General features: G+C 41.4%; 1 protein-coding gene across 1 annotated transcript in view; it reads right to left on the minus strand.

Moving 5' to 3' along the window:
- Positions 1–453: 453 nt before the first annotated feature.
- Positions 454–22168, minus strand: part of zcchc7 (zinc finger, CCHC domain containing 7) — a 35743-nt gene continuing 14028 nt past the window's right edge. The window contains exons 4-10 of the mRNA XM_029439142.1: positions 19249–19295; positions 18866–19003; positions 18594–18764; positions 16215–16250; positions 4318–4413; positions 3951–4068; positions 454–3575 (exon numbers count right to left, since the gene is read on the minus strand). Coding sequence (XP_029295002.1) covers positions 2980–3575; positions 3951–4068; positions 4318–4413; positions 16215–16250; positions 18594–18764; positions 18866–19003; positions 19249–19295 — 1202 coding nt within the window. The 3' untranslated portion in view covers positions 454–2979. The remainder of the gene's footprint in view (positions 3576–3950; positions 4069–4317; positions 4414–16214; positions 16251–18593; positions 18765–18865; positions 19004–19248; positions 19296–22168) is intronic.

A 22168-nucleotide genomic window follows, 5' to 3' on the forward strand; every position in this document is an offset into this window, starting at 1 on the left:
ACAGCATGAATGGAAAATTGGTGTCAAAACATTTTTACATTTTAATTTTAATTGACAATTAAATAGAATACAATAGAATTAAGAGTTCTTAATTTTGAGGTACGTTTACTGTATTATGTCCATTGTATGCTAATTAAAACTACGGGTCTACACTTTTGAAATTAGTTGGGAGTGAGACTTTTTGCCCATTACTGGTACCCAGGGTTCATACAGGCAAGTGGGATTTATGACCTTTGAACGCCACGTGAAATTAAATTGAAGGACCAACTTTTCAATAACCAAAATTGAAGAAAAAAGAGTTTTTTTGTTGATTATTTAAAAATTATTTTGAAATTTGAAATTGCATAAAATTATATTTCCTATGTCTTAGTATTTTTAAGTGGTTTGAAATATTTATTTGACATTTTAATAACAATTAGGACCCTCTTTAAAAAAAAAAAAGAGACATTTAGGGACTGGAGCCAAATGATTTTAATGTATCATCAACATAAATTACATCAGAATGCAATGTGAATAATTATGGAACAGTTACTGAATAAACAGAAACACTCCTGAAATACAGAACTTCTAAATCAGAGCAGATTAAAGTTGTATTCATCCAAAGCACTTCAGGTAGCCAGTGTTCATGGCATCAACTCGTATCTCACACACATTTCATCATATTATAAGAACAGAATTATAAGAACAGAATTTTAATAGTGGATGGTTAAAAGTTAATACTGTCAGGGCTGAATTTTATCCAGATCACAAAAGAACTGGTGAGGAGACTATCTGCAGATGTGCATCACACATGTGTAATAGAGGTATTTACAGTATGCTCACATATTTAGATAATTTACAAATTAATGAGTTTATTAGTAAAAGAAAAAAAAAGGAATCTCTTCAGTTCTAAATGAAGAAAGGACCATTTCCAAGGGTCATTAAAAGAAAACTCCCCATTCTTTGTTTCCAACTGCAAAAAGCAGCATCAACTTCCAGACTATGTTCAGAGCTGAGGCACTATGAGAGGATCTTACTTTACTTCAAAGAGCAGAGTCTGTTTTTAATTCAAAACGTGCAATGTTCAGAAACTAATAAAGAAATGAGAGAATATGGTAATGACGACATCGATAGATCGATTTTAACCGTCACTTATTAAACAATCTAACGATAACTGATAAGTTGATGCAACTGCATTTTAGGCTTCTGAATGCCTATTAGGAATACAAGTCATCGTGTTGTTTAATAGAGAACGCTCAGAACTGTGGAGATGACTTGTTGCCTTAAAAGAACAGTTCACCCAAAACTCAAAAATACATATTTTTCCTCTCAACTGTAGTGCTATTTATGAATATATATTGTTTTGATGCAAGTTGCAGAGTGTTAGCGATATCGGCCTTTCGAGATGTATATTCTCTGCTCTTGAATATAATGGAACAACATATCTCTCTGCTTGTGGTGCTCAAAGCGGCAAAAAAAAAATACATTAGAAAAACTCAACCGCAACGTCTCTTTCCAGAAATCATGACAAGGTAACTCAAGATAATCCACAGACCTTGTTAAGATCAGTTTCATGTAGGAACCATTTTCTTTCTATCGAACTTAATGTTAGCTAGCTCACCAAAACAATCTAGATTGGTAAATAGCACAACAGGTAAGAGGAAAAATATGTCATTTTGATTTTTGGGTGAATTGTCCCTTTAAATAACTACTGAACTGACCGTATGGTAAACTGGGTTCTTACTTGTCTATCTCCAAATATATTAAATCAGTGACGTAGATAGAAACTATTTTAGAAATAATGCCACCGTTTGATTAGGGCTATAACTCGCACACTGACCACAATGCAAAACTGTGAACTAGCAGCCCAGACTCCAGAATATCAAACACAAAAGACCTTTTTCACAGCAGACATTTTGACTCGTCATAGTGGGAAAAGTACAAGTGGAACAAGTAAAATTAAAGGACAGCTCGTCATCCATCAGAATCATCCCTCCTGTTCATAGTGGACATTAAAAGATCCCTTTCTAAACGATCCAATATCATCAATGCAAAATAAAAACATCGATACTTATCATCTATAAAATAAGCCCAGTTTTAAAATGTCGAATCATATTTTAGTTGCTTTTTGTGAGTTTAAATAAATGTAACAGTGTTAAATGGGCATATGACATCGTCTCGTATCGATCGCAGGCCCCTAAATTGAATCAAATTGAAACCGTATCGTAGCAGAGTGTGTGAATATTGTTATAATTAGCAAATATTGTTGTCCAAAGAATCAAATATAATATTGTATCATGATGAAATTTGTGATTTACACCCCTACAAGTTTTGTGCAAAAATGTAAAAAGTTTATCCGAAACTAATATGGGGCTTCAGCAGTGTGAGAATATCTTCCAAAGGCCACCGTTTCCCTGTTGAGCTGCAGAGATTGTAAAAAAGAGGGGATTTTGTACTAAAAAGACTCCAATTTTGAAAGATATCCATTTTATTTGTCGAACTCAGACTCCTAAAGCCCAATGTTACTAGGAATAAAATAAAATAAATCACAAAACAAAGACTGTGAGTTCTGTTGCCCGTCACTTACACAGAGTGTATTATGGAGGGCTTTCAGTATGGTACGAGGAGGAACGAGAGGAATGATTACAGCGCCGCAGACCTGCTCCAATGTTCACATAGACTTGAACCTATCCTTTAACAACGGCTCCGCTCTGTTCAAGTGTTGCAGTGTAGAAGTGAGTCAGCATGCACAGTACCAGGACACCGAACCTGAAGCGGATGAATTCAGCCATTATTAATTTTATTATTTACACCTGTGCTTTTCCTACTGTGACATGTCAACACGTCTTCCATGAAACAGGCTTATGAACCCCATAAAGCTGCACTTGTGCTTTAACTGTTGCGTCAACGTAATGTCTGACACGTCACTAAATGTCATGAACACATAGAACGTGTACTGGTCATGAAGATCACTGCCCCGACACCTCACGCAAACTGCTGCTATCTGTGGCGTTTCCTCTGTTTGATGATAAACAGGTTCTCATCCGTTGGGTACATCTGTGCAGCACCATTTTTGTCAGCGTTCCTCTGGGCTCGATTTCTCCTGTTCTTCTTTCCCTTCTCTTGTTTTGACGCTGACCCCTGCATCTCTCCCGTTTTAGACCAACGGGGGCGGTCCTTTTGTCCTTTTGGTAGCTTTTCAGGAACATGCTTCCTCTTCATCATCCTCTTCTTCTCTTTAGCGACTCCTTTGCCTCCACCTCTGGGAAAGTCATCTGCTTCATTCAAAATGAGTTTAGTTGGTGGGGGACGGTCTCTTGAGGTGGGAACTGGTCTCTTGGGTTTCCACGGTTTCACATTGCCAGTGTCTTCCTGTTGTTTGTGCTTATTGTACTTATTCCTTTTGCGCGCTGGAGCCGTAAAGTCATCGTCATTAAAAAAGATATGGTTGCGTTTGTGGTTGTTAGGGCTTTGGCGAGGCGTTTGGTTAGGCTGGTAGTTGCTTTTGTGATGGATCATTTTCTGCTTCTTCTTTGGCGGTCCTGGAGTAAGAGGGGTCTGAAAACTGCTAGTTAAAAAGCCATTTTTCTTCAGTTCTGCGGAAAACAGAAACAAAAAGGCGTTAATTACTTATTTGATCTTGAAAAATCAGGTAATTAAGTAGTTTTAAGTAGTCAAACCAGCTAAACTGTAAAATGCTGCTTACACACCGATGCATGAGTATTAACAATCGAACAATGTCACTCACTGAAGTGCAGATACTTTTAGTACATTTTGCTGAAATGACTTATGTACTTTTACTTAAGTAGGATTCAAAATGTAGCAGTTTGACTTGCAATGGAGTATGATTACATTAATGTTTTGGTTGTGAATACTTCTTCCACAAATGTCTTCAACAAACACCAAAGGTAAGAGAGAAGTGGTGACTGCACTAATAACAAAGAATACGTGTGTGTGTGTGTTTGACTTACCTTCAACCTTCAACGTAATCCAGTGTTGTCTGCTTTTGATGTCCTTCTTTGTGTCGTAGTGGTTGATGAACGGTGTGCTGGGATACGTCCCATTGTACATCCTCTTCCGTGTGCACACCTGAGGAAACCACACAAATATCACATACAAAAATAAAGATGTGTGGAATCATATTAAAACAGAAGTGGACAGAAAATACAAAAGGAGACATAGGTTAGGCTGTAATAGACAATCCCTATATTATGCCTAGATTAATTACATAGAGTGTGTAATGTGCTCTGGGCCTTCATTTGGCCTTGAGACCAGAAAAAAACAAGCTGAATGGTAAATACCTACACATGAAATTAAAAGGCAGAGCAAGTTACTCACATGGCCAAAGTGTCCTCTCCTGGAGCAGTTGTAGCAGTAGGCAGGAGTCCGACCCCGCTCCTTTCCTTGCGCCTTTAAAGGAGTATGTGTCTCAGTCTAAGTACAGACAGAGAAAATCAAAAAGGAGCTTGTTAAAGAGAAAACTAAATCATCTTTTCTCTATTAAAATGTGGTGGTTTAACCTTCCATTTGTCTCCCATTCTCCTCCTTCTCATTCCCATGCTCTCTATTGATACGAGCAGCTGTGTATTGTACGGTGAATATGGGTTCTGATATAAAACAGTGATTACTGGGGCTATAGTTAGAGTCCTGTAATGACCCTGTATGATAAGTAACCGTCTGTGTGTGGGTGTGTGTGTTGGGCACAGGGTCCCGTCCCCTATGGGCCTGTGTTCTGAAAGCCTTCCATGCTCCAGCACCCACAGCAAATATACACTGATAAAGAGAGAGAGAGGAGACACAGGCAGTGTATTTACTGCTAATGTCACACACACACGCGCGCGCGCGCACACACACACACACACACACACACACACACACACACACACACACACACACACACACACACACACACACACACACACACACACACACACACACACACACACACACACACACACACACACACACACACACACACACACACACACACACACACACACACACACACACACACACACACCTCCTTCCTCCTCCATCACCCCTGATTCCGAGATTACAAATTATTTGTGCCCCACGTCATTTCTTCAACATAGCTTAGCTAACCTCTCCTCCTTTTCTTCTCCTTCCTCCTGCTTCCCTCTCATCCGTACACACCCCTCCATCCCCACATCCACCCCTCACACTTGTTTCCCCCCCCCCTCCTTTCTCTCCCTCTCTCTCTCTTTTCCGCTTGAGTAGTTTTGAGGCAGAAAGGATGAATGCTATTAGAGCGTCGCGTCATTATCGGGAAAGGCCGGCCGGGCCCATCTCCATCACAAAGGCCAGGAGATCACAGACCTCTTGCGAGCACACGCACACACACATACAAGCATGCACGCACACACACACACAAACAAACACACATGTTCACCCTAAGGAGATCACAGTCCCCGGCTCAAGCCCCCCCCCCCCCCAACCTCCACCCTTTTTTTGCCCCTCTTCCCATTCATCTTTCATGTAAATTGGCTGTAGGTCTCCCTCCGTCTCTCCCTCCCTGACCTTGGGCTTGCGTTATCTCCACATACTCTGATCCAGCACATAGACAGAATGAATGGAAGCACGAGAGAGGGGGAAAAAAGAATGAAGAAGAAATGAAATCTCCTCCTATTCTCCCATCAACCTGTGATAGTTGTCTGAAAACCTGGCGTCAATGTGCGTCTGTATGCGTGTGCGTGTGCGTACTTGTCTGCCTCATACAATATTAATTAACTGGATGAACCTTCATCCCGCTCGGTTTTCATCCGCCGCTTCCTATCGGGAGCATCTAAATTGCTAACAGGGCGAGGGCCTGTGGGATCAGATCAGTTTGGTGTCTTTCTCTTTCTCAGGGGTTTGAAGACGAGAGTCTGACTGTGCAGTGAAAGTCAATATGACACATATTTTAGACGTTTTTTAAAATACACTTTATCTTTGAGGTTTAGCTTCGACTCTCTTGGTACTAAACTAAAATTAGTTCAATCACAATGAAAATCAAATTAGCCCGACAGATCCAATCCACTTATTGAGGCCCACTTATAATGGTTTGTTTTCATACATCATACATCAACATCTTGAAAAGAGTTTCTGATTAAGTTTGAAAAGAGATGTAATGCATTACTTTACTGTATATTTACAGTCATCATCTGAATGACCTGCTGATTGGTTCGTCTTTCAGGTGATTCTCAGATTGAACTCTTATAGTGAAAACTCAGCTGACAAAAGTTGCAAGGCGTAAATATTTAAAATTGTAGATCTGTGATCTGATCCGTTACCATCATCTATACTGTTGCTGGAGAGCATCCCCTTAGTTTACGCATCAGTGATGCTGCTCTCGTTATCTTTGCTGTCATCATCTCTTATGCCCCGTGTATTATGCTTGAAACTAAGTGATGTGTTGTCCAACCACGATGAAGGAACGACCAGACTTAAAGTCGTGAAGTTTCTGTAAGAAAGGCACAAGATGCGATTATTGTTTGTACACACAAAAAATGACCGAAAGCCTTTGAGTAACAGATGTAAAAAATAAAAAAGGTTTGCGAGTTCAAACCCTACCTTATTAATTTAATGCATAACACTTTCTGTATACTTTTCTGTTATGTATAGAGATTAAATCAAAATCAAAATGATCACTTACTCGTCTACTCGCTTCCTGCTTTCCTAGAAGGCGCTAACCTCTCCATTCATAAACTTGCCAGACAGACAATTCCCAGCATGGGGAGGCTGCATTAAAAACGTCTGCGTTTAACTCACTGTCCTCTGAGTGCAGAGACAGCAGGTGAGATCTGAGTCTGATCCACTTCCTGCTGATACGACATGAAGAGCTTCTGGAGCTGATCAGAAACAGACAAAAAGGGAACTGAAGCTGGATGAGGACTGACGGTTTAGGGTGTGTGTGTGTGTGTGTGTGTGTGTGTGTGTGTGTGTGTGTGTGTAGGAGGGTGTTTGAGAAGGTCCTAAGGGCTTCGCTGGGTGGACACAGACAACCAGCCATCCGTGGCCTCTCGTGCATGCACACACAGACACATGAGCGCGCTCTCTCTCTGTCAAACACACACACACACACAACCCTGTTTTCCCACAGTTGTTTTCCCCGACACATACACTGTGTCTCTCTAAGCCCCGCTCTCCTCTGCTCCTTGCCTTAGCTGCTGGTGGCAAAGCTGTGATAATCCTTTGGCCAACACAAAGCTTAGACTGTTACAGACTACAATCTAAAGACCCACACACACACACACACACACACACACACACACACACACACACACACACACACACAGGCTTGTGCGTGTGTGTAAAAGAGGGGGTGAGATCTGAACGGGTGGTGGGAGCGTGAGGGCCGAGGCCAGCGGCGCTGTTTTGCATATGTTATTGCAGCAATGGGGAGAGGTTTGCATATGTTACTGGACCCACAGGGGACCAACTCTGCATGCTTTATCATAGAGAGCAGCCTCCCAACACAACACAAGACCACTGGGCTCATACCAAAACAAACAGACCCGTTGTGTTGCGTGAGTGCAACATGCCTGTATGTACATTTTAGGGAGGGTTAATTAGACAGTTGTGAAATGGCTACAAGGTAAACATCTATGTCCAGGAGAATACAACACATTACCTACGGAACCACTTATCCACGTATTCTTCATTTGGGAATATTAACTGTCCAAAATTGCAAATAATGAAATAAGATTACAGCGTTTGCTCTCACTCATGACCAGGAACGAGAAAATCAATCATTCTTAGGAGACAGCTAAGGTGGAGATGTGCAGTTAGGGAGGCTAAGAGGAGGGAGAGGAAAAGGAGGAGGGGGTGGGTTCGGCTCCAAATAACCAGATGTGATTCCTGCCCCCTTTGTGTCTGCCAGTTCACAAAGACTCAGACCGAAGCCCTAACCCCGCGCCCTGCGAGGACTCGCACACAGCTTAATTCCCAGAGGCTCTTCCTATCTCCTCCCGTCAGTCAGTCAATCAGTCTGAAGACAATCAGGAGGAGTCCCGAGTTTCTCTTTAGAGAGAGAGAATGCTCCTGGAATGTAATGATAATGTGGTGGAGGGGTTAGCCGTTAGATGCCACCTCTGGAGGAAAATCCCTCTTTTGGGGCAGCGAATGGAGGTAATCTGGTCACACCGAGGAAGGTGGAACAGAGGATACAAGCTAATCTATTAAAATCTAGGTCTAAATTATTCCATTTCTATTTGTAGCACTCACTGCTGAATTCAGAGGCTTCTTTCTATTGCTGCTAGTGTGAGGCAGTGTGTTTATGGAAATATGTTATTCACTTTATTCCCAGCAATTAGACAGAGACAACAAATATGTACATGAGAGACAGGGATTTGGATATGCTATTTACAGATGGACTCTTATGCCCAGGTCAGGATGTTAAACCCTGATTTTACATCTCAGCCAAAAACAAATCACACACAAACAAACACTTCCAGACACACACGCACGCCACAAAATCGACACCAACCAGCTAAGCGGAAAGGCATAAAGACCTGCAAAGCCTGCAAGACCTCTGATAACACTGCACCTGTGTGTGTGTGTGTGTGTGTGTGTGTGTGTGTGTGTGTGTGTGTGTGTATGAGTGTACATTCCTATGGTTTTGCATGTGCATTCAGTAGTGTATGTGAAGACACCTGTACCAAAACTCCTAAATGAGGCAAATAAATAAAGATAGACTTAAAAAAAATGTTTTATCTTGTTCCAGCAAATGTTTGGCATTTTTGGTTAAAAAATTAATAATTTTTAATCTATCAAAATCTAAATAGTTGCTGATAATTAAAACACATTATTTCAGCTCTAGTTTGTTTTTTGAGTCCTGATGAATACCTATAACTGCCATTAAGTGCTCTGCTCTGCCATTCTCCTTCATGAACTGCACCACCCAAATGACTTGACCCTGCAGGACTTTCTTTGCACTGATGGCTGCACGTTGTTAATAGAACTAGATTGAAAACATACAAAAGCCATTTCCTTTTACAAATGTACCCTCCCCTGCCTCCTGTGCCGTCAGTGTCTCAGTCTGAGGGAGAATAAAGAGTTGAGAGTCTTTTGACACGGTGGAGGTGAGAAGACAGTCTGTACTGTACAATGATGAGGCAGCAAAAACAGCTCACTGAATAGATGTGGATTTAAAGGATTTTTACAAAGCACTGTTTGAATTGAGCCCATTCTTGTACAAGGGAAGAAAAGAAAAAAAAGAAAAGAGGTCAGCCAGACAGAGGGAAGGACAGAACGAGAAGTGGAATAAAGGTGGAACCTTAAACCTGTGATTTTAAGTTAGGCTGAAGCGTTAAGAGCGGTATTGCTCATTAGAAGTTGAATTATAGGTCATTTGGGAGGTTTTGTCAGAGAGAATGTGTTGGGATGTGCACAAGCCTTCACTCATATAAGTGTACTTAACACAGAGTTATCAGTCACCACAGACTGCTTTAATGAATGCCTTGATATGGGAGTTTTCTAACAATCTTGTTATGTTCTGTATTTCTCTCTCTAATGTGTACAGTATGTTGTGGCTATAGAGCTACATATACACCTCACGTTTTCTACATTCATTGTGTAATTCTATCAATTCACTTATTTGTTTATATATATATATATATATATATATATATATATATATATATATATAATTTTTTTTTTTTTCTTTTTTGATATTAGAATGATTGTATAATAATGTCACTTATATTAGTAGAAAACACAGATACTGCCATCTCAATAATAGTTTTTACCTAAAGACCATTTGTGATTGAAACGTTTGTCATATCCATGTGGACTAAAACATATTTGGGAATAAGACAGCAGTGTGACGGTATGTTTGTTATTTTTGTGCAAATAATTGTTTCCCAGAACATGGAACGAACTTATGAACGTGTGTATGCCTCCTGCTGAAAGAACTTCAGCTCTGCAGTTCCACGTTTGACCACTGAAGGGCACTCTAACACAACATGCTGGAGCGGTCCTACAACAACCTCACCTGTGGACGATTTCAGCTGCTGAAGTGAGAACTGGAAAAGATGCACTCTAACATAATTAGATTTGTGTTTTGTTTTAAACAAATGCTCTAATTCTTTCAATTAGAAGTTTGTTGAGAGAAAACATTTTTGAAACGTATCCAGGGAAGGATGACGCTTTGTGCCAAGTGACCTGACGGGGTCATTTCGGAGGACGGGCAGGTTCAGCTGCAGCTTAATGAACGGGCAGTTTTTCACTTTGAAAGTTATATTTAATATGACACCAGAAATGTACTTAAAGCTGCTTTCTTTGGTGGCCGTTCTTGTCCTGTAATTATAAGGGAGCGGGGAAATCAATAAACTTGGAACCCATTGTACACATTCACAGAGAAGTGAACAATTAAATGTAATGACTAATATCATGTCTGTGAGTGTTTCATATTCATTATTCCCTAATACAATAAATATTTGTCTAGGAGCAAAAATAAATCCAATTGCTCTATATTCTTATTTCATTGAAGCAAAAGAACAACTAAATTCAATATTTAAAAAAATAGTTTCTCTCTGAAAAATATTGCATAGCGCTGCAGACATCGTGCTCTGATACGAGGATTTGTTGTTCCTTAAAATGGTAAAGTATTTACACTATTGGGCCAAATACATGCTGTATATAAACAAACCCTTATAAACACACTAATACTACATATGGCTGTTATTACTCTAAACATCCAGTATGTATTTGAGGAAATGCTCCAAAGAAAAACTTGATACATCCTGCAGCCAAGTTCGAGGTGAACGTTCGTCCCTATAAATAAAATAATGTGAAAGTGAATGTAATATCGGACAAGAACGATTTGCATAAATGTGTTTTTAAACTTTTAAACATATTTCCAATATCTGAGGACGGTACATTCTACACCATAGGATGAGTATATTAAAGTGGCAAACAACATGGACATTACAAAGGATTTGGATTTAAGTTGTGATAGTTAACAATTTGCAAGTGTCATATCTATGAACAATTATCTAGTTAATCTAACAAAGTTGAAAAAGAAATGAGCCATTTGAATTTGACTAAATATTTTTAAAACATATAATGCTTTAATTTGACATGGACAAACTCAAAAAGGCCTACTTTGTTAAGGTCATTAAAAAGAAATCCTAAAGAAATGTAAATGTATTTTCTTTTCTATAAAAGAGGAGGATTTTAAGGGGCAACACGTTCTAACCTTGGCCTAACAAAGGCATGTGTGAATCGAGCATAAAGCAAAGAACCTTCTGGAGAAAGACGGTGAGACAAAAAGGTATAAAACATACTAAATGAAAAGGGAGAGAAAAGGGCAGTGAGGTGAGAAAGAGGGATACCAAAAGGAGAGGAGTTAAAACGGCTTAATTTTGGTAGAGAACAAAAAGGTCACAGACTGTTTTTCATGGGCACCCCAAGAGACACTGACACACGCACACGCACACACACACCTGTCCCTGAGGAAAAGATCGATACACACACACACACACACTGATACCACCGTGAGGGGAGAATCCGCTCAATATACACACACAACCATGGGTAGAGGTGTCGATCAATAAACACACACACGTACAGGTGTCACAACTACTATCTAAAGAGAGACCAATCAATGCTCACGCACTGATATACCTGTACCAATCAGCTGCTGTGCGCTCGGATTCACTCTCCTGTCTCTTTCACCCTTTTTAATACACTCACCCCTCCTCGTTTCTCTCCCCCTCTCTCTCTCCTCCCATCCTTCTGAATCTCTTACAACAACACACGTCTCTCCCTCTGTCCAGCTGTCTTCACCTCTCTGTCTCTGTTTCCGTACAGAGTACATTTCTCCTATGTAGGTGAATCATGTTGGATCTAATGTCACATGGCCCATTCTCGCTCCGAGACTCCACATACAGCTGGCAAAAACATACCCGAATAGGCACAGGTTGATTATTGATTTGGATTTGACACACGTTCAGTTTTACAAATTAAAATGAGTTAAACTCTCACTTTAAATATCCTCCCTGATTAAGAGAGAGCCTTCACTTCCAGCAGCGGCCATAGAGTGGCGCTCTGGTCTTAACCCAGCACAGCAGGGTCCTGACAACACTAACGGGAGGAAAAAGTCACTGTGACGTGTGTGTTGCAGGATTAATCGCACACATTTGTGCGTGATCTTTACATGCATTAATGCAGCCTGTGTATGGACAGCATGGCGCTCAATTTGCACCGCCCTTCCTGCTTTTACTGATCGTTCATTCATCCATTGCCACTTCATTGTACTCCTCCTTTCTTGTCTTCCCCTTCCCTAGTCTTCAATTTCAGTTTTCCTCTCTCTGTCCTCGTCTTCTCTCTCTTTTTACTGTGTTGTTGGCTGGTAATGATAAAAGTGGTTCTTTGTATTTCCACCATCCGTCAAATAATCTCTCCCATAAACACCAAATACACTACGTGGCAGACAGAAAATGACAGAACTGACAATGTTGGGGATCTATTAAGTGTTTAAAGCCTTTTGTCAAGCAGAAATGCCAATCGTTGGCTGGTTTCACCCCCTGAATTAGCTGCCTTTCTCAGTTTTATTTCATTTATGTATTAAATTCCTTTAGGCTACTTGTTAGACAACACAACCAATTTGAAGATGTCATATTGGACATTGGGAACTATAGGTGGGCATTCTTTCTCTAATTTATGACATTTTAAACAACAATTTTCAATGCTGCTCCAATGGTGTTTAAGAACGGAAACATTTTTTAAACTATCTAAAACACCAACATTTCATATAGTATTTAGTTTCACTCAATGAGTCAAAGAGCCATCGCTTCTCTCCACAGTCTCCACTAACAATCATCAATCAGTAGAAATCCAAAGCAGAAGAGGCACGATGCAATGCACACACCCATCTTAGATTAAAAGTAGCAAATTCACACCTGTTCTTTTGGGCCTGTTGAAAGGCATTCTGGGAAAAGCAAACAAATTAAGCCGATGAGGTTGGCTGGTACAAATATGTACATCTAAACATAATATTATACATTTACAAAACTCAGCTAGAATGCATTCAACATAATACCAACTGTGGGGTATTTTATTGAGGTAAATTATATTTTGCATGTACAGTACTGACAAAAATGGAAGGAGGAAGGCAGATGGGGTCTGCAGGAAAAAGACCCCAAGCTATAAAGCTGTATGCAAAAGAAAGAAGTAAAACCAGGGTGTCTGTAGGCGTGTGTGTGGGTGAGTGAAAGAGAAAGAGAGACTGGGAAAGTTGTTGAAATGAACCGGTTCTTCCAAGCAAATCTTTCTGTGTAAATAACACTGCGGTGTAAAAATGTCTTCAAAACCATATGACACAGGCGAGGTGAACATGTTGTGTGGATGGCTTTTTACCCCATTTACTTCTCTATATATATATATATATATATATATATATATATTTGTAGAAGTGTGTGTGGGTATTTGTGTGTCCATGTGTGTCAGTATCTTACTTTCTCAGAAAATACCCCAGGGCTTTGTGGTCTATACTCTGTGGTTTGGAGGAGTTTGTTAGTTGAGGGCCAGGTGCAGGCAGACAACACATACACTCACGGAAGATAAACGGACCCAGCACACATGCGCACACGCACACACACACACACACACACACACACACACACACACACACACACAAATGAACGAACGAAGGATAAATGGACCCAGTAGCAGGGAGGTCTGACAGAATGCCTTTTCACACCTGGCTGAGCCCAGCGGAAGGTGACAGAGTCACATCTCCCAAAGCAAACACACACACACACACACACACACACACACACACACACAAACACAAACACACACCTTCTCACATTGGGGAGTTCAGGGTCATAAGCAGCATCATGAATAAAATGAGGCTGTCTTAAACAGAAGGAGCCCTGTGTATGTGTGTTTGTGTCTGTGCGAGCCCCTAACCCCCATGCCAGTTTGGATCTGTAACGACCTTCTGTTCCCAGTGCTTAAATGGCTTAAATACTTCAATTAGACCTGGGTCACAATCCTCCACCCGTTAAAGCACGGCGTCACATGCAAACACACACACGGAAACACACAAAATAGGTGGTTGCATCATCTTGCGAGGTGACCAAATAATTTCTCTGGTGCTCTTTCATCAGCATCTTTTCTGCTTTTCTGTGGTTTTGAAGTAAAACTCTATAATAAAACAGAGCATCCCCCACCGACACATGAACAAGTATTAAACTTAACTCCCATCCTCTCCGCCAGCGTCTCCCCTGGAACTTCTGTCCTGTTCCCTCCTCCTCCTTGCGTCTCTCCCGCCGTGCTACCCTAGCGCAAACGATGCTGCCTTTTCATTAGACAGCCCCTGCTAATTAATCTCCATAGAGGAGAGTGACAGACCTCCCCCAACACACACACAAAGTGCACGCCAAGATATATGCAAACACACACTCTTCTTCCCTCTCTCTCTCACTCCCTCATCCCGAGTGGCGTTGGCAGCCCATTTCATGCTTTATCACGTCTTTTAATTGACAAACAAGCTGCTCTTTTCTCTTAGGCTGAGGTCTATATCACCCCCTCACTCAGATGCACACACACACACAAATGCATACATAAGGAGCCAAGGAAACTAGTTATCTTTTCAGATTTTGGAAAACACACAAATGCATCCCTGCTGACATATGGCCCTTGTGACTGTCACAGTTCACACACACACACACACACACACACACACACACACACACACACACACACACACACACACACACACACACACACACACTTTAGAGATGTTTTTCCCCTGCTATGGTTCACTCTTCTGCTACGGGGCAAGTTTAATACCAATCACAACGGACTTATTGATTTGGAGTGATCATGTGACACCTTAGACTTTGCAATGCTTGAGGAAGATACTTTATTTCTGGTGGCTTTTTGGAACATCCACATGCTAAAGTACAAAGGGTCTGTTTCTTGTCACATTGCTCAAATCACTGTCTCTGTTTGGTTCATTTTGTTACGATACTGCAGGAAGCATAAGGAGAGATTGATGTGAGGGTTATCACCCAAGACCCTGTTGTTATCAGAGCTCGGTTTGTTGAATGCAGCCTCCTATTGCAAAACCTCCACCACCCAGCACTTTTATTTTTTGCTTATTCGTGCAAGTGGACCATATTTTGTAGATGAAAACACAGAGTGAATAATTAAAAAGTCTCCATTGCAGAGTTCAGAAACGAATGTTGTTGGATATACTATTGGTTAAGGCACACTCTGTACAGTAAGACTTAAAATACTTATATTCTTAGGGGGCAGGTTCTGCATGAAGTGTCCCCGGTTATAAGAGGGGCAGGGTGAGTGTGCTGCTGGCTTAGCCACCCCCACCACCATGTTCTTTTACATTTCTCTGCTTTTAATTGGGACTACTACGTCCACTGGGATTGTGCTAAATATGACACAGGTTGGGTACAAACTGTTAGTTCACTCTACATACTTAAAACGAGTACACTTTGACATAGTATTAGGGCTAATCTTATGAAATGTAAAATGCATGTGCATCATCTGGCATGTATATATGCTTGTATGCACAATGGTGCTTTGGCATCAAAGCTGAGGGGACCCTGCGTAACACAGGAACAATGCTGTCACCTCTCATTCTAACCCCTTTACCCTGATAAATACATACTTAATCATAGAGACAAAGTGTTACGACCTATGTAGTATGTACCTGGCTTTCGGTCCGTTTCAGGAAGCTTCTAATCAACTCCTCGTGTCCAATCAGTGGTACCTGATCCACCTAGAAAAGGCCTTTCATCCACCCCCCTTGCTCTCTCTCTCAGCTAACAACAGCAGAGTCTCCCCACACCATTATAGTTGCTCCATGTTTAGTTTCCCATTATTTATTTAATAAAAATGTAAAGTTGCTTCCCCCCGAGCCAGGGGTGTAACGAAATCTGTCCACCACATTATTTAGAAAATGTCTTTTTGTGGACATAATAATAATAATTAGGAAAAATACTGATGGGGTAGTTTAATAGCGGAGACACCCTGTGCACCCTTGTTTACTTAACGATATACATGTTCAACCACAATACAAGGGTCTTTTATTGACTTCTTGATTGTATTTATATAGGATCTCCCCATTTATCTGTGTCTACAGACTGATTATCCCGTGTTCAAGCCCACTGACAAAAACAAAGAAGTGTAGAAGCGCTCAAATTTGAGCGTGAACAGCACTAGTGTGGACGTTGCTGACAGCATTGGTTGTGTGGTAAAATACTCACTGTGAAGTGATACTGTCTCCAGATCTCTGGACAAGCCTGAGGAGAGAGGAAAAAACACACTTGATATGTCTTGATCTAGTCATCAAATACACAGACAGACATACACACTTTTATGGAGCACATAAAAGGAATAAAGCAGATAAAAAAAAAAGAGGGAATGAAAATGTCAAAAGAACAAACAACCTGCAGCATGTATGCGTATCTCTTAATTCTGAGAGACATAAATATGGATAGGAAAGGATATTAAAGACATAATAAGGATGAAGCACTTCGGCAGATGCTGATAACAAAGAGGGGATGGCGACAGGGCCAAAAGAAAACTGAAAAGCAGGCCATGGTGTCATTTGTTGGACTCTTTAGGTCTGTTCCTCTCTCACTAAACCTTTATCACCATGTTTCCCTTCCATGTGCGTCTCTGCAGTTAGTCACTCAAACAGTCAGTAAGTAAGGCAGTCAGTTGTTTTGTCCCGGTGTGGCTAAAGCATTATCTCCGGGGCTTCGCCACGCTGTTCCTTAAGCGTTCCGACATCCTTTCCCAACCGCCGCCACTTCCCACTGGGAAATTGAAAATGCGGCAGTCGCCGCAGGCAACAAGATTTATCTACTTACACACCTACTGAGTGAGAGAGACAGAGAAGGAGAGGAATATTTAAGCCTGTCCTGTGAGGAAGGCTATGTTTAGTTTTCTCGTGCATACACTAAACAAGTTCTTACACACATTTGCATGATATGCAAATTCTTGTAGCATTAAAAAGTGACTATTGGGCCGAAAGTGCTTGTTCAAATCCTGATCTTTAAGCCTGTAAAGAACGCTGGGCATTTTCTGGCTTAATCTGAGCTGTTTAGATTTGAATATAGAGATGGGCAAATATGAATTTCGATAGCTGTATCCTCCTCCACCTCTCATTTAGCTTTTTCTTTTCTTCAACAACCCCCCACCACACCCACACCAGCTCCCTCCCATTTGCTCTCTCCCTCCAGACCGCCGGGGTAGTGTGTTGTTGTCGAGGGCGACAGGCGAGGCGAGCGACACACTCGCGCTCCGTCAACCGTCTGTCTTTAATGAGAGACACAGAAAGGCCCAGGGGACAGAGACCTGACTCTCTTTCTCTCTCAAACACACACACTAACACATACAGTATAATTTGTGAGTGTAAGAAAAAAAAGTTATGCGTTCCAAGAAAAGGGTAATAACAATACACACACAACTTTGCACTTCTGTTTACTGTTGAAAACAATACGCAAAAGAGAGAGGAACAACAACATGAACATAAGGATCCATAGGAAGAGGGGAGAAGGAGTGGACGAGAGAGGGGGCAAGAAAGAGAGAAAAAATGGGCAGTGAGTGTCCTGGTCTCCCCTCTCCCTCTCATGTTCACCTGGTTACTCATCCATTACACAGAGCACAGGACATGACTGACTGGCGGAGAGTGAGAGAGAGTGAGGTGGGCGAGACATAGGCAAGCTCTTACATGCACACAGGGTTTTCCATTCTATGGCATTAGTGTAAATGGGCAAGGTAATGAACGTTGCGGTGGAATAATTGTCATTGATGGTCATTAGATTCACCGTTCAGCACACACACACACACACACACACACACACACACACACACACACTATGCAGCATGGCAGAGACATAACTAAGCTGTAATTGCTGAAGTGTATCAATTAATGTGAACAGCAGCGTGTGCTGACCCCTGGTCACTCGTTATTACTAGGAGAGAAATTGGGGGAGAGATGGAGGGGGGGGGGGGGAAGGAGAGAGGGGGAAAACCGGGGGAAAGGGGGGAGAAAGGACGGGGCAATGGATAGGAAATAAAAAAGTACATGCAGTATTCTTCTGATATAAAGTGGCTGGTGCTTCATCATGTTTACATTCAGCACTAATTGTTCTTTGTTCTTACGACAAGCCGAAGCCCCTGCACACACTCTGTAGCTATAGCTGATTGCATTCAAAGCTTTTTTTTACTCCTGAAATACTAAAAGGAATACTTCAACCCCAAAATGATCATTCACTCACCCCGTGTTACCTTGAATTTGGGAAGAAAACGGACAAGTACTGTGAAAATAGTAGTGTTTTGGCAAAAAATGCATGTTTGTGAAGTAGTGAGCATTGGACTGGATAAATGAGACTGGGATTATACTGCCCAAGCTGTGTGAGGGTTTGTAACGGAGGTTTTGATATAGTTTTGCCGTTGGTAAACATTTACTTCAATTCATTCACCGTGGAGGCATGCCAGAAAAACAAGGTTTTCTTCACAAATTCAAGGTAACACGGGGTCATTAATTGATATACAAATGGTCATTGTGGAGGTGAAGTATTCCTTTAATTCTCTTATTTTAATTCCAACCTACTTAAATAGAATGTTATACTCACGTTCATTAAGTGGCCAGTCATGCTGCAGCGTTCGCAATGTTGGTGCCAGTACGCTCTGTCGCTGCAGGAATTGTAGAGGTGCCCGGGCAGGCCGCAGTTGTTGCAGTGCTTATTGGGACATTCACTGGACAGGTGGCCTGGGGTGCCACAGAGGAAGCAGGGCAACAACTTCTGCACACAAGCACACACATAACACAGTTAGTAGTTTTACGTACTTGTACTCATCAGTGTGTATAAACTGTACATGGTACTGTGCACTGAGTGGAACTGACTTTGGGCTCAGGGCAGTTCTTGGAGAGATGTCCCATCTTGTTGCAGTTTCTACACTGGACGCTCTTGTTAGTATAGTATCTGTTTGACATCCGCTGCCCTGTTATCCTGGCACCCTTGTCTTTGTTGCAGATCCCAGCCTGAAACACACACACAGTTGATGAATCATTTACTTGTTTATTATTTTGTACCTACAAAAGACAAAAAGGTTAAACTGTCGATCATTCGTTTTCAGTGAAAATCTGGTCAAATATTATTTTCCAAATCATTGTGACGAAAAATAAAATAAAAAGTTAAATCTGTGAGATACAAGAGTCTTCCAGAAGACAAGGACGGCTAAATCACAAGACATAAACGAACTGTAAAGCTACTAATGTCCACCTACCTCCACGTCCCTTTCAGAAACCAACCAGCCGGCCTCTTCTTCCGCATCTGGCAATACAGAAAAGAATATTTGAAAATACTGCTAATGTAATTGCTAAAGATCTTATTTTCATTTGTATATACTCATTATTGCATACTTATAAAGTTTTCCTTTAAATGACCAAGTATGGGATTTTGATCGCAGTCTTAATAGCAAACATTACAATGTTTTTATGTTTGGCAAAATGCAGCTTTCTTGAAAACCACACACACAAAAATTCAATAAAAAACTAAGTAATCAACAGAATATTTTAAAAATGATAGAGGATAAAAGGTAAGTATCGAGACTCCTTTCTGAATTTGAAAAGATCCAAGGATTTGATACAAATGTATTTGTGGAAATGTCCGTTTATGGCACCATAAATCTGCAGAAAACACTTATTTTCTAACTCTATACGACAAGAATTGGATCCAGGATTGGATAAGAGCCAGAGCTGACAAATTCGAGACAAAATCCAACCCCATTAAGAACTCTAAACCCTGAGGAGTAAGTTAGTTTCCTGTAAGAGGAGGACACGCACACACACACACACTGAAACTGACACAGTGGCAGCCCAGCACATCTGTATGAGAGTGGTACTAACAGCGCCCTGAGGGAGACCACTGTACTCTCCTCAGGCCCACAGAACTGTAACTGACATCCAGAAATCGTAACATACACACACGCTCGCTCACTCACACACACACACACACACACACACACACACACAAACAGTAACACAAAGACACGTGTACGCAGCATAAATTATGTGATGATAGCAATGACCCACAAACTCGCATGCTTTCACAAACACACACCCACAAATCGACCCCCACGATTAGCTGGTTGACAGTCTTTAGCCTTTGGACAAACATACAGCCTTGAGCCATAATCAAATATTACAGTCTCTCTCCGTCTCTTTCTGACTCTCTATCTGCCACCTTATCGCAATTCAGCTCAGACCGACTTCCTTTGCTTTCTCTCTTTCTCCCTCCCTCTCTCTCTCTCCTCTCTCTCTCTCTCGTTGTTTTCTACCTCCCGCCCCCCCCCCCTCTCCTCCCCGGGTGTGCGGCTGCAGAGGGAGGTTATCACCTCTCTTCTCCATCAAACAAATTAAAATGGCTGCTGTTTGGATGGGGCTTCTTTCTACAACGACCTTCACCTCAAAAAACAAACACACACACCCTTGCAAGCAACTCACTGTTGTACTCATCATAGCCAAAGCTTGTTACTCCAATTTGGATGATTTTTTGCATTTTAACATCATTTGAGCTCTGGGTTGATGAATTTGGGCGGATTGAAACCTTTAAATATCCTTTAGATGGTAGACTAGCTCGAACCAAGGCGGGGGGGTTTTTTACAGCTCCTGAAACGTATACGTTTTGGAGATACACACACCAGTGACTATACACCGTGTACAAGCCAACACAATGCATATCCTGTATTTAAGAGGAACTCCTGTCTTAGCTCTAAAAGGAAAATCGTGCCCAACACAGAATTTCAAAAGAAGATACATCATGTGCAAAGGTCAAAAACAGTCCACTAAGACTAGAAGTGATGATGCAATCACGAGGAACTAATTCTGAAGTTGTTCCATTAAAACTGAACTATGTTTGACTCATATTTTACTTTAAAGGCGGGCTATAGCTTTTAATTTATATCAAGCAGTCGCAATTTCACCTGGGTCTCAAAAGGACTCGATGGTGACAAAGTCAGCCGTTTTATCAGCTTCAAAGAAATGTGTAGCAACTAACCTGAAACAAAACAGCTACAAGATAAAACTGTTAAAAACCGCATTTAAATAAATATTCACAGAAAACACACGTAAACTGCAATTTCCCGCACACATTGTTTAAAGACGGGCAACAAGGACGCATCAACAAAGAATAAAAGCATTTAGTTGTTCTGCTTCAGCTCAGGGCTGCAACGATTATTTTCGTTATTGATTATTCTGCCGTTTACTTCCTGATCAGTTTATTAGTTGTCTGGTCTATAAATGTCAAAATAATGAAAAACGTCAACCTCAGTTTTACAGAGCCCAAAGTGACGTTTTAAAATACAAAAGATATTCAATTAACAATTATATAAAACATTGGAGAAGCCTTCAGCAGGCAAACATTAAAATTGGCTGCATGTGTTGTCAGCCAAAGATCAGTGTACCACCATTTTCCATCTACTGGCAAGATGCTGTGTATATGCTTGTGTGTTGTTAATGACAGTCACACTAGAGTAAGAGTTATTCTAGGGAAGTTAGTTTAGTACAGAAACAGAAACGTGAACGGGGAACCTCTGCAGCGCCAACCTACCGTGAACAGACTGGGGGGCCTCTGTGTGACGTGTGTGTGTTTGTGAAAGCGATCGTGCACGCGTAGTTGGTGTTACACAACAACCAGCACCCAGTCAATGGGCAGCTTGAAAAAAGGCATGGGTGAAAGGTGTGTATGTGTGCGTAGAAGTGCGTCTGAGTGTGTGTGAGTAGGCGTTAGTGACTCAACGAAAGTCATTCCCAAAGCGTCTCCCGGGGGGACTCCCCAAATAAAGAGCAGGAAGCTTTCCCTTAATCTAAGGGCCCCCCATCTCACTCTCTCTCACACACACAAACACACACACACACACACACACACACACACACACACACACACACACACACACACACGGATAAAGGTTGAAGCTCTTTGTCACGGCTGAGGAATCAAACACATGGGTGGGGGGGTGGATGAGAGGCTGGAGGAGGAAAAGAGGAGAGAGTGGGGGGGGGGGGGGGGTCTGTTGTCTGTACACTGGGTAAAAATATGCTAATCAACCCTGAGGCCCTCCTCAAAACCAAACTATCAGAGCTGCTCGCTTCATCTTGGCCAAACTGATCTAAAGAAGTCTTGGGCTGAATAAACAGATGGCAGCA

This window comes from Cottoperca gobio, chromosome 1, assembly GCF_900634415.1.
Source record: "Cottoperca gobio chromosome 1, fCotGob3.1, whole genome shotgun sequence".
Taxonomy (NCBI): Eukaryota; Metazoa; Chordata; class Actinopteri; order Perciformes; family Bovichtidae; genus Cottoperca; species Cottoperca gobio.